The 11,881-nt window shown below is 45.8% G+C and overlaps 2 protein-coding genes and 1 pseudogene across 5 annotated transcripts in view; 1 reads left to right on the forward strand and 2 right to left on the reverse strand.

Moving 5' to 3' along the window:
• GEMIN5 (gem nuclear organelle associated protein 5) overlaps positions 1-5,320 on the reverse strand; it is a 51,702-nt gene extending 46,382 nt beyond the window's left edge. For both annotated transcript variants that reach the window (XM_008072747.2, XM_008072739.2), the window contains exons 1-3: positions 5,078-5,320; positions 4,012-4,172; positions 2,804-2,985 (exon numbers count right to left, since the gene is read on the reverse strand). In XM_008072747.2, coding sequence (XP_008070938.1) covers positions 2,804-2,985; positions 4,012-4,172; positions 5,078-5,243 — 509 coding nt within the window. In that variant the 5' untranslated portion in view covers positions 5,244-5,320. The remainder of the gene's footprint in view (positions 1-2,803; positions 2,986-4,011; positions 4,173-5,077) is intronic.
• Positions 5,321-7,474: 2,154 nt separating this feature from the next.
• The window catches only part of MRPL22 (mitochondrial ribosomal protein L22), a 32,816-nt gene continuing 28,409 nt past the window's right edge, over positions 7,475-11,881 (forward strand). The window contains exons 1-2 of one of the 3 annotated variants that reach the window (XM_008072760.1): positions 7,475-7,539; positions 7,618-7,666. In XM_008072760.1, coding sequence (XP_008070951.1) covers positions 7,512-7,539; positions 7,618-7,666 — 77 coding nt within the window. In that variant the 5' untranslated portion in view covers positions 7,475-7,511. Of the gene's footprint in view, positions 7,667-11,881 lie in introns of all 3 variants that reach the window. The other 2 variants (XM_008072767.1, XM_021706012.1) reach the window with 2 other exon arrangements.
• LOC110594375 lies at positions 8,128-8,561 on the reverse strand (annotated as a pseudogene).

The following is an 11,881-nucleotide window of genomic DNA, read 5'->3' on the forward strand; positions in this document are numbered from 1 at the left end:
GAGACCTCATCTCTACAATAAATCAAAAAACTAGCTGGGCATGGTAGCGCGCGCCTGTAGTTCCAGCTACTTGGAAGACTGAGCGGAAGGATGACTGGAGCCCAGCAGGTGGAGGCTGTGGTGGCCAGGAGCGACCACTGCACTCCAGTGTGGGCGACAGAGTGAGACTCCAACTCAAAAAAAAAGATGAATTATTCCAGATACATAAAAAAAGTAATCTACCACCCTGCTTAAGAATTACCAGTAGCACTCTGCATATTCCACCTCAATCAAACCTCTCTCCTTCGCAGAACTCTTCTCTTCCTTTTCCCAGAGGTAAATCACTACCTGTGAATTTTGTGTTATATCACACCTAGCCTTTTTTTTGCATCTATTCCTAAATAAGATACAGAATTACTTTGTTTATTTCAAAACTTCATATAAACAGCACTGTGCAGCCTATTTTTCTGCAGCTTGCTTTTTCCACTCATTCTGTTTGTGAGTTGTCCATGTTGATATGTGTAACTGCAGTTCCTGGACAGTCACTTACACTATTTCGTATGGAAGTCCTTCGAAAAGGCAAATAAATAAATCGTGGTGTATTCACACAATGCAGTAACTATTGCATTGTGTGAATACACCACCATTTATTTATTTGCTTTTTGAAGGGCTTCCATTTTTTTGCAACAACAAACAAAAAATGCTATTAATGTTCTTGTACACACCTTAGATAATTTTAGGTTTGATGCCTAGTAAGAGAGCAGCCAGGATGCAAGATATGTACATCTCTGCTTTACTAGAAAGTGTACTCTCCAAAGTGGTTGTACCTGTTTATACTTCCTACACATAAGACAATTCTACAGGGAAAAACATCAGCACAGTTTTATTCCTTCCACTCCAAAAAAAGAATAGTACATGACAATCTTTGAAGACCATCAAATTATGTAGCCTAATAGTCACAAAATTGAGCTGTTTGGAAATTTGAATCAAACTTTCCGGGAATCATCAAAGTGCCTCCTCTGCCTACTACCTTGCTGCACATTCTCTCTAGTAACCTCATGGCAATCCTGCTCCTATTACTTCATGAGACCCCCTATGCCTTCACTATCACTTACCACACCTGCCTCCATGCAGCACTGATTTAATCATCTATCATCATAGTCACATTTTTTTTCTGAGTCAGAGTTTCACTCTGTCACCCAGGCTGGAGTGCAGTGGCATGCTCACGGTCACCATAATCCCGACCTGCTGGGCTCAGGTGATCCTTCTGCCTCAGTCTTCCAAGGAGCTGGGACTACAGACGTGCAACACCATACCTAGCTAATTTTTTGATCTATTGTAGAGACGAGGTCTCACCATGTTGCCCAGACTGGTCTTGAATGTCAGGACTCAGGCAATCCCCTTGGCCTCAGCCTCTCAAAGTGCTGGGATTACAGGTGTGAGCCACTGTACCCGGCCGTAGTCACTTTTAAAAACACCATTATCCCTCTGTGTCTCCTTTTCCCTCAAGGGTGTTTACTCCACAAAGCCCCAAACCTGGCTGAATCCAACCATCTCCTTGCTCAATCAGTTTAAGTAGATAACTTTAAATTAATGACTATGATGCTTAGCTCGGCACTCAACAGTGAACACTGGGCCTTTGTCATTCATTTTCCTGCTCTCTGAGAGGACGTTTTCCTACCTTTTTCCTATAACCAGTTCTTACCCCATTCTGAATTTGGCTCCGCCACTCTGATTTATGTCTCACTGAGAAAACCAGAAGTCACAGAATGGAATACCGTCCTCTTTCAAATTTACAAACTTACCTGCACCTACTTCCATATTCTCAGCTGTCCTTTCTACCTGTCATCTGTCTTTTTTTTTCCTACCTGTCATCTGAGTTCAATCCTTTCCTGACCCCTCAACATCACTCCTGTATTTATCACAGTTTACTTTCGCAACAAGCTCTCCCTCTTTTCAAGCCTCACTCCCATCAGGATAAACACAAGTCCTTGGTACCTCCCATTTAATATTCCCTTGACCCCATCTACCTCCTCTGGCTTCATGTTTATGCACATTTTTACAACAAACCTCATGAAAAAGTTGTCTGTGTGTACCTCTATTACTTTAGCCCCTAGTCTCTCAAATACACCCCAATCAGACTTTCCCCTTCAACATTCTAGTACAATTGCTTATGTCATATCTTAAAACTGGAGCGATGGACATCTTTGGATGAGAAGTCCTTGAAGTGGTGAAGGAGAGGGGGTGCCCACTCAGGCAGTTCATGTGCACCAACTTTGGAGATCAATGGGGAGACAGATCTCAATGCCATATCACTTTCTCAATCTAGAGGGAGCACTCAGAACCAATGAGAGTAAAGTCAGCTGACATTCTGGGAATTCATGTTATATCCAAGGACACACAGAAGGAGAAAGGTAGAGGTTGACTAGGGGAATGAGGATAGTACAGTATCACAGAAACTAAGGAAACAAAAACTAAGAGAGGGAGGGAGAGAGAGTAAGGACTTGGAGGAATAACTGATACCAAGGGTTCAGAGGGAGTAGATGATTTTCCTTATGAAATAAAAGGATGGTTAGTCGGGCATGGTAGCGTGCATCTGTAGTTCTGGCTACTAGGAAGGCTGAGGCGGAAGGATCGCTGGAGCCCAGCAGGTTGAGGTCGAGGTTGCAGTGGCCAGCTGGGAGCATGCCACTGCCCTCCAGCCTGGGTGACAGAGTGAGACCCCAACTCAAAAAAAAAGAAATAAAAGCACAGGAGATTTTGCAAATGGAAAATATGATCATAAACAAAAATAAATCACCAACACAGATGGCATAGCACTTACCCAATAGCTACTAAATCTTCATGATGAGGTGAACAAGTAAGACAGAAAATTGTCCTGGGTTCAATAAAGAGGTGCTGGCTGTCACTTCTATTAAGCCAGTAACAGAAAACTACTCCTTTTTCATCACCAGATACTATTAAGTCCTTTACTCGAGGAGACCAATGCAATGCTGATATTGTATGCTTTAAAACAAAACAAAAATGCACTTGTTTCTCATTTGTCAATGCTGAATTTTTTATTTAATTTTTAACCTATATCACAAGCCAGCATAAGGTTAGGTACATTATAAGTACTTAATAAATATTTGTTAGTACTATTTGTACAGCAACACTATATTAACAAAGTAATGGGAAAATCTAGGCTAGCATGGGCTGAAGAAACATTTAAAATCTGTCTTCGTTTAATAGCTCAATGCAGGCCGGGCTCGGTGGCTCAGCCTGTAACCCCAGCACTTTAGGAGGCCGAGGTGAGTGGACTGCCTGAGTCCGCGAGTTCAAGACCTGCCCGGGCAACTTGGTGAGACCTCATCTCTACAATAAATCAAAAATTAGCCGGGCGTGGTAGTGCGCGCCTGTAGTTCCAGCTACTTGGAAGGCTGAGGCGGAAGGATCGCTGGAGCCCAGCAGGTGGAGGTTGCGGTGGCTGGGAGCGGCCACTGCACTCCAGTCTGGGTGACAGAGTGAGACTCCAACTCAGGGGAAAAAAAAAAAAAAAAAAGCTCAATGCAAAGTTCTTACAAAGATTAAATGAGTCTTTTCCTTTCCCTTGTTCTCTCAAAAGGCAGGTATCTCAAGTAACCATCTAGTTTAGAAGTGAGTTCCATCCACTCATTTACAGTTTCTATCAGGAGTAATCATAAATAACCAGAAAGTAAATGTTTTAGAGTTTGTGGGCCACAGCATCCCTGTTGCAACTACACAACTCTTGTAGCATGAAAGCAGCCAGAGACAATGCTTAAATTAATGAGTGTCTGTACTCTAATAAAGCTATTTGCAACGACAGGTGGCAGAGTGGTTTGCCAACATCTTGCTTGTATGCATCTCCTTTTTAAAAAGTTGAGAAAGCTTACAATATAGGGCTTCTTATAATTAATGAACAATTTTAACAGCTACCTTGCAGAGATGAGCTAGCAAAACTACACTAGAAACAGAAGAACTCTCAGCACAGGTAGATAAAAAATGGTCAGAGAAACCAGTAAGCCACGGTACCTGATGGAGCGCATGTTCCGCCACAACTGCCTTTGTCTCCACATCCCAGATTTTCACAGTCCCATCGTCAGAGCTGGTGGCACAGAGGTGGTACTGACCAGGGTGATGAGAAAATGTGAAGCCAGAGACCCTTTCCGTGTGTCCCACCAACTCTCCTATGACTGCAAGCAAAACCAGACCTTAGGTTAATCGGAGTGCTATCCAAAAATCCAGACACTGTTGCTGGATGATGAGTGAGCAGATGCTCTGGAGTTACTTAACCAATCATAGTATAACAAAAACATCCATGGAGTCAACCAGAACTCCCAAGTGCTGGCACGGCTCTGCCACGTGATTTCAGACAAGTCTCTGTCTTCTCAACTGTATAATGATGTTGATATACCTGACTGTGCTTAGTTCATAGGCTGAGAAGTAGCTCAAATGAAGAATGCGAAAGTAATTCTTATTTAGACCTGGCCAGAAGAGACTAAATACCTGGTACGCCATATCCCAAGGCACAATCAAAGCTTCGTTTAGAGCCTGCAAGCACCTGGCCCAACCCACACATCTTATAGAGACCAGTGCCATACACTTGCAGGTTTCTGCTTAAAGCCCGTAGTTGTAGGCCGTCCCCAAACCCAGGAAGGCTCCGAGGAAGCCCGAGCGCACCGGAGGAGGTGGGAAGCCATAGATGTTACAAATGGCTGGGCCTGCCAGACGTGGTGACTCACGCTTGTAATCCCAATATCTTGGGAGGCCAAGGCAGGAGTATCGCCTGAGGCCAAGAACTGGAGAACAGCCTGGACAACACGGCAAGACCCCATTTCCATTTTTAAAAAGAAAAAGCAGGTAAGTGGCAGGGCTAACTTTTCTGCAAGAGCGCGGTCCCACGTGCGAGCGCCAGGAGGCGGGACCGCTCATTCTCGGAGACCCGAAGCAACTCAGCCTCGTGACGGTGGGCAGACTCTTTCTGGTGCCTGGGCCTCAGTTTCCCCATCTGTAGTAAATGGGGTGGAGGGGACGCCCACTCGCGCCCCCGGGGAGCGCAGGAAGGGCGGAAAGTTCAGGCCTCAAGGTGGGGAGGTACCTCGAAACGGGGGCGTCCCGGGGCTGACGCCCGCGCCCGGGCCCACGCGGACGAGGAAGACGGAGGTCCGCGCAGCGAAACCGAACAGGCCCCCCGGCACCGCGTCGCTGCAGCGGGCGCAGTACCAGTTGGGGGAGGGCGGCAGCGTCCGTGGCTCCTGCCCCATGACCGCAGGCCGCCGGGGCTGAGAGAAGCAGACGCAGGGAACCGCTCGCAGCTTCACGCCTTGGCCGGGAAGGGGGCGGGGCCACCCACGCCCCGCCTCCTCGAGAGGTCGCTACGGCGCGCGCCGAGGCCCAGTCGGCACCGCGCGCTCCGTTTCCGCCGCCGCCGAGCTGGGAGGGGTGCAGCCGCGTGTGTCGCGCTTTACTACGCAGCCCAGCCCGCGGCAGAATGTCGGTCCCACCCCTCGCGAGATGAGGGTGTTTCCCGAGCTCAGCCCGGGGTTAGGCCTTCTCACGTACCACGGCAAGGCGCAAAATTAGGGCATTGGACGGGTAGAGCCACCTGCCCACACTGCTCGTCTATCCTTTGAACCTGTTCAACTATTATCTCGTCCAATATTTTTGGAGGTCTATGTGCCCAGGCGCTTAACATTTTTTTACGGTTTTATGCCGGGCGTGGTGGCTAACGCCTGTAGTCCCAGCACTTTGGGAGGCGGAGTCTAGAGGATTGTCTGAGTCCTTGGGCTCCAGAGCAGCCTGGGCCACGTGGTGAGACCTCGTCTCTACAATAAATCAAAAAATTAGCCGGATGTGGTGGCACGTGCCTGTGGAAGCTACTTGGAAGGCTGAGGCGGAAGGATCGCTGGAGCCCAGCAGGTCGTGGCTGCGGTGGCCGTGAGCAGCGTGCCACTGCACTCCAGCCTGGGTGGCAGAATGAGACTCCGACTCAAAAAAAAAAAATTTTTTCCCCCAGTTTATGTTTGCAAGGCGAGCGCCGAGAGAGTGAGCCCGTAGTCAGGCAAAGAGAAAGAAATTTATTAAAGAGGAGACATGAGGAGATTGACTTCAAGAGAAAACCAGCTCCCTTTGTTCTTTGTGGGTTCATTTCACTCCCCTAGTCAGGGCTTGGGGGTCATGGATTTTCCTTCCAACTCAAACATACAAAGATGCTTAGATTCTGCACTACTCCTGCATTGCTTGGTTGCGTTGGCTATCTGGCACTCCTGCATACGTAGCAGACTGAGCCCTGAAATACCTATCCTTACTGTGGAGGGGTTAAGCATTTTAAGAAAGGAAAAAACTGTATTAAAAAAAACTGTATTAAAAAACTGTATTAAAAACTGTATTATAAAACTGTATAAAAAAACTGTATTAAAATTTTTAATACTCAATAAGATGAATACAAGTTACGTTTGACTTCTGCAATTACAAGTCAATTACAAGTCAATTCTGCAATTATCCTCAGCGTCCAGACACTTCTGATTGCAGCAAACATCTTTTAACATCGCTCGAAATGTGTATACACTTTTTGGGGACCCCCGGTAGACATATTTGGATGCACGTAGCATCACTAATTTTGGAGTTACCCGACCTTAGATTGACCACTGGTTTGGGTAGTTGTTAGCTGAGAGTCTTTAACCTATCCTAAATATGCTTCCTCATTTGAAGAAGGAAAATGATAATCTGTGCCCCCACTGGATTGCTGTGAGAAATAAATGAGATTTAGTGAAATGCCTGCTGGGCATATATGATAGAGGTCAACCAGGAGATTAGTAGGGATTAGGATGTCATCCATTATATTTGAACTATTTGATCTTTAAAAGAGCTTTTGCATGGCTTCAGGTCATCTTTACAACAAGCTTGTGTCATAGGGATAGTTATTTCTGATAAGAAGATCGAAGCCCACTGGGTTAGGTGGCTTGTTCATGGACTCTGTTCCCCTACTCTTTTCAGACCATTTGTGGCGTAAGGCGTCACAGTTTTTCTGTGATGCAGGTGAACTTTCGGAAGCCTACTGGTTTTGTGTGTGTGTGTGTGTGTGTGTGTGTATGTGTGTGTGTCAGAGTCTCACTCTGTCTCCAGATTGGAGTGCAGAAGAGGGATCCCTCCCGCCTTAGCATCCTGAGTAGCTGGGACCACAGGTGTGAGCAGTCGCCCAGGGCTACTTTTTGATTTTTTTTTTTGTAGAGACGAGGTCTTGCTGTGTTGCTCAGGCTGTTCTCCAGCTCCTGGGCTCAAGCAGTCCTCCCACCTCTGCCTCCGACGTTGCTGGCATTATAAGAGTGAGCCACAGCGAGCGGTCGACTTTTTTCGGCCATCATTAAGTCAGTCATCGCTGAGCACGGCTGACCAGACCCCTTTCCGCGTACCGGCCGAGTGATTGCCGTCTCCATGGCAGCGCCACGTGGAGGAGATCCGCTGCGCATGCGTATTGTCCGGACGGTGTTTGAACTCGGAGGCTTCCGTGGGGGGGGGGGGGGTGGCGAAAGATGGCGGCGACAGTTCTGGGACAGTGGGGTAAGGATTTGTTAGTGGTTAAGCGGCAGAAAGGGGTCGAGATGGAGTCTGAGCTGACCGCTTGTGTTGATGTTGCAGGTGCGTTGTGGATACAGAACCTGAGGAGTCGGGGGAAGCTGACCTTGGGGTAAGCCTCTTGTCTCGGAGCTGGAGAGGGGCCCGAGGCCTCTTTACTCGTCAGTCCAATGTCTGAGCTCGCAGGTCCCGCACTGTGCTTCAGGCTCGGGGGCCACTGAAGCGAAGGACAGTCGAGTCTCCGCTTTGTCACTTCCCGTTTTCTGCCACCGTATTGCAGAGCCCTGCAGGGGTCAGGATTACTCAAGGGCCGTTGTAAAGGTGTGCTCTGAACAGTCTCTGAGCTTTCTGGACATGGTTAGAATCCCATTTCCATATGGGGGTGCTCAGTTTTTCTAGTTACCTCTCTGGTTACTTGCTTAGGTGGGCGGGGACTGTGTTGATGACAACCATGGTTTACATCGTGCTTGACATAAGCGCTTATATGCATTCTCTGATTCTCCTAACATCTTTTTTTTCACTCTTTTCTCATTTTTGTCATTTTCATTACATGTGTATGTACTGCTATGCCCATTTTTCTTTTTGAAGAGCATGAGCCAAAGTTTTATTTGTTCATTTCTTGCATTTGAAGTACTCTTCAATGACATCCTTAGCCTGAGATTCTTTGCTATAGTCCTTAATTACTACACAACTGCAAGCGACCACTTTACGGGGTTTTCCCTCTGTCAGTTTTACGCAGGCCTACCCATTCCCCTAGTTTTTTGTTGTCATCAACCTTAATTAGGTTGATTTGGTGTTTAGTCCAAAGGGCCTCCACCAACTTGACGTACATAGGCTCATCACAGTTGGATGCAAGCACACAGATGAGCCTGGTGCTTGTCTAAGGCTTTGGCAGCGTCGCGAATTCCACGCACTAGGCGGTCGTGGATGAGGGCGGTCCTCAGCACCTCTTGTAAAGCAGTGTTCACGTCCATTACACCTCCATCAGCGATGACTTCCTCGGCCATCGCAGTGGATTACTGGTGACGCCGAATCTTTTTTTTTTTTTTTTGAGTTGGAGTCTCACTCCATCCCCCAGACTGGAGTGCAGTGGCCGCTCCCGGCCACCGCAGCCTCGACCTGCTGGACTCCGGCGATCCTTCCGCCTCAGCCTTTCAAGTAGCTGGAAGTACAGGTGCGCGCTACCACGCCCGGCTAATTTATTTATTTATTGTGGAGATGAGGTCTCGCCAAGTTGTCCAGGCGGGTCTCGAACCTGCGGGCTCAGGCCGAATCTTGAACGCACCCGTGCCTCTGCGCTATTCGGTGGTGGCAGGGCAAGAGGGCTATCCCCATTTTTCAGACAAGGAAATTGAAGCCCCCAGACTTAAAATAACTTGCCCAAGGGCACTCAGTTATGGAAAATTGGAAGCTTTATGGTGTGCTCTCCAGACCATTCTGTGGCTTTTGGACATTAGTTTTCTTTAAAGGTTAGGGAATGCAGTTGAGTCAGGACTGGCAAGAAACCTTTTCCTGCCCTCTTCTCATTGTCCTTCTTTTGCAGTACAGCCATTGTTACTTGGAAACTGATAATCTGATTGCAAATTTTTTGGTCGGTGCATTTGTTAGCATTTACTTCGGTTTAGTTCATAGACTTTGGAAACAGATAAGTTGGGTATAAATCCACTTTCTAACTGCAATTTTGGAAAGATTACTTACTCTTTCTGAGCTTCAGTTACCACATGTGATATGAAAGTAATATTAGTACTTATCTAACAGATTGTTTAAAATGAGGATTAGATGAGATGATGCATATGAAGTGCATGGCATTTAATAATCTCACTGTAATCCTAACCGCCATTGATGTTTCTACTGATAAGAGTTATTATTGAGTGCACATTATATTTAGTTCCTCTGTCCTAGGTTCTTGGGTCTTAGGGGTATGAAGAGGGGGCTAAAGAAGAAAGGGTCTTAGGGGTATGAAGAGGTGTGCTAAAGAAGAAAATAGGAAGCACTGACTCATAGGATTTGCCTACACTTTGCTTTCTTCTGTCACTCCACCCCCAACCATCCTCATTTACTTACTTTTTCTGAATATGCTGTGCCTCTAGGTTTTTCCTACTGTTTCCTCACTTTCTGTCTATAACAGAATTCCTATCCATTTTTCAAAATCCCTTCAGGAAGTTTTCGCAGACCTCCCTAAAACAGAAAGAAATTAATTTCTCCCTCCTGTTAGCATGTGTGCCATATATAGTGTTTTCACGTATATTTGTCTGTGTCCTTTACTAACTTGTGTATCCTTGGAGAGGTAGGCACAGTTCTTGTTTCTCCTTGTAGCTCCAGCTTAGGATCTTACACAGAGTAAATATTTTGATAATATTTGCTGATTTGAATTGTCCTGCACTAACTTATGCTAGGGAGCTCTGAGCAACTTAAGCAGGTTCGCTTTAATCTTTTCATCTATATCATGATTACAGAAGTATTGACTTTTGTTAGATAGTCTCTAAGACTCTTTCCAGTTCTGAAGTTATTGTATAATTTATAAATCCCCATTCTGGACTTTGAAATGGGGAAAATGACCATATGAAAAGTAAGCCCAGCCCTTTGGGAGACTGCGGCAGAAGGATTGCTTGACCCCAGAAGTTTGAGATCAGCCTGGGCAAGATAGCGAGACCTTGACTCTACAAAACCAAAAAAATTAGCCAAACATGGTGGCGTGTGCCTGTAGTCCCAGCTACTTGGGAGGCATAGGTAGAAGAATCACCTGAACCCAGGAGGTTGAGACTGTGGCAAGCCAGTCTGGATGGCAGAGTGAGAACCTGACTCAAAAAACAAACAAACAAAAAAAGGAAAAGAAAACTAACAAGAAGGAGGGTATAAATAATTTTCATGATTACCATGTAAAATCTTAGAGATTGTTTAATTCAGTGATTGGAGACCTAATTGTATACAGGCACCAGACTAGAGATAAATGAACTGGGCGATGCAGTCAATGTAAAATCAGAGGGTGGCAGTCAGTAGAGTACATTCCTCATCTAAAAGCATTGAATTGGGTTAAGAAAAAGGCTGCTGACCAAACAAAACTTTTCTGCAGGCTGTATTTTTTAGCAGACTGACAGTTTACAATCTTTGAATTCCAAGTCTCCTATTTTACTGATGGATGCTTTTGAGAAGTTTTGTGACTTGCTGAAGATCACATAGTTAAAAAATGGCAAAGTGAGGATCCAGACAATATATTCTGTGGCTCTAGATAGTGCTACATCACGCCATGGGGATGCCTCTGTGTCAGCAGAGGCTGTTCAGGGAAGTCTTTTTAGAAGAGGTGATTTTTTTTTTTTTTTGAGTTGTCGCCCAGGCTAGAGTGCAGTGGCATGCTCATGGCCACTCCAGTGTCGACCTGCTAGGCTCAGGCAATTCTTCCGCCTCAGCCTTCCAAGTAGCTGAAACTACAGGCGTGTGCTACCACGTCTGGATAATTTTTTGACTTATTGTAGAGATGAGGTCTCACTAAATTGCCCAGGCTCTTCTCAGACCCGTGGGTTCAGGTAATCCCCTCCCCTTGGCCTCCCAAAGCGCTGGGATTACAGGCTTGAGCCACCGCACCTGGCCAGAAGAGGCGATCTTAAAACTCAAGTTTAAAGAGTGAAAGAGTTCCGCTATAACAGTATTTTATTGGAGGAAAAAAAAATAAAAGAGTATATTTTGGAGGTTGAGAAATAGAAAGGCTATTGGCTGGGTGTGGTGATGTGTGCCATGGTCCTAGTTACCCAGAGGCCGAAGCAAGATGATCACTTGAGCCTGGCAGTTTGGGATTACATATGTTATAATCATACCACTGTACTCCAGCCTGGGTTACGGAGTGAGGCCCTGTCTTTACTTTAAAAAAAAAAAAAAGAAAGAGAAAAGTGCTAGCATAAAAGTTTGAAGACACCAGTAACTAAGCTGTATATAGGTTACAATTTGACACAAGAGAAACCAACTTGAAAATGTTATGAATTAGCAGTTTGGTGGAAAAATGATTATAGCAGTGTGATATATTTGAATAAACACTGGACCGCAGGAACTGGGTTTCAGGTCTCTGCCAGGGACAACTGTTGTGGCCTTGGGCAATTTGCTTCAGTTCTCTGAGGTTTAGTTTTCTCATCTTAACAATTGAGGATAATGTCTACCTTACAGTGTAGAGTGAGAATTGAGAGACCAATTATGTACAATGTCTACTATGGTGCCTGGCACCATGGGGTGGTGGAGGTGATATCACCATGAAGTTCTTTCAAAGAGATCAGATTTTTTTTTGGTAACTTTTTTTTTTTTTTTGAGTTGGAGTCTCACTCTGTCGCCCAGACTGGAG

The sequence above is a fragment of the Carlito syrichta genome, unplaced genomic scaffold, assembly GCF_000164805.1.
Source record: "Carlito syrichta isolate Samal-C Ts95f unplaced genomic scaffold, Tarsius_syrichta-2.0.1 Scaffold115602, whole genome shotgun sequence".
Taxonomy (NCBI): domain Eukaryota; kingdom Metazoa; phylum Chordata; class Mammalia; order Primates; family Tarsiidae; genus Carlito; species Carlito syrichta.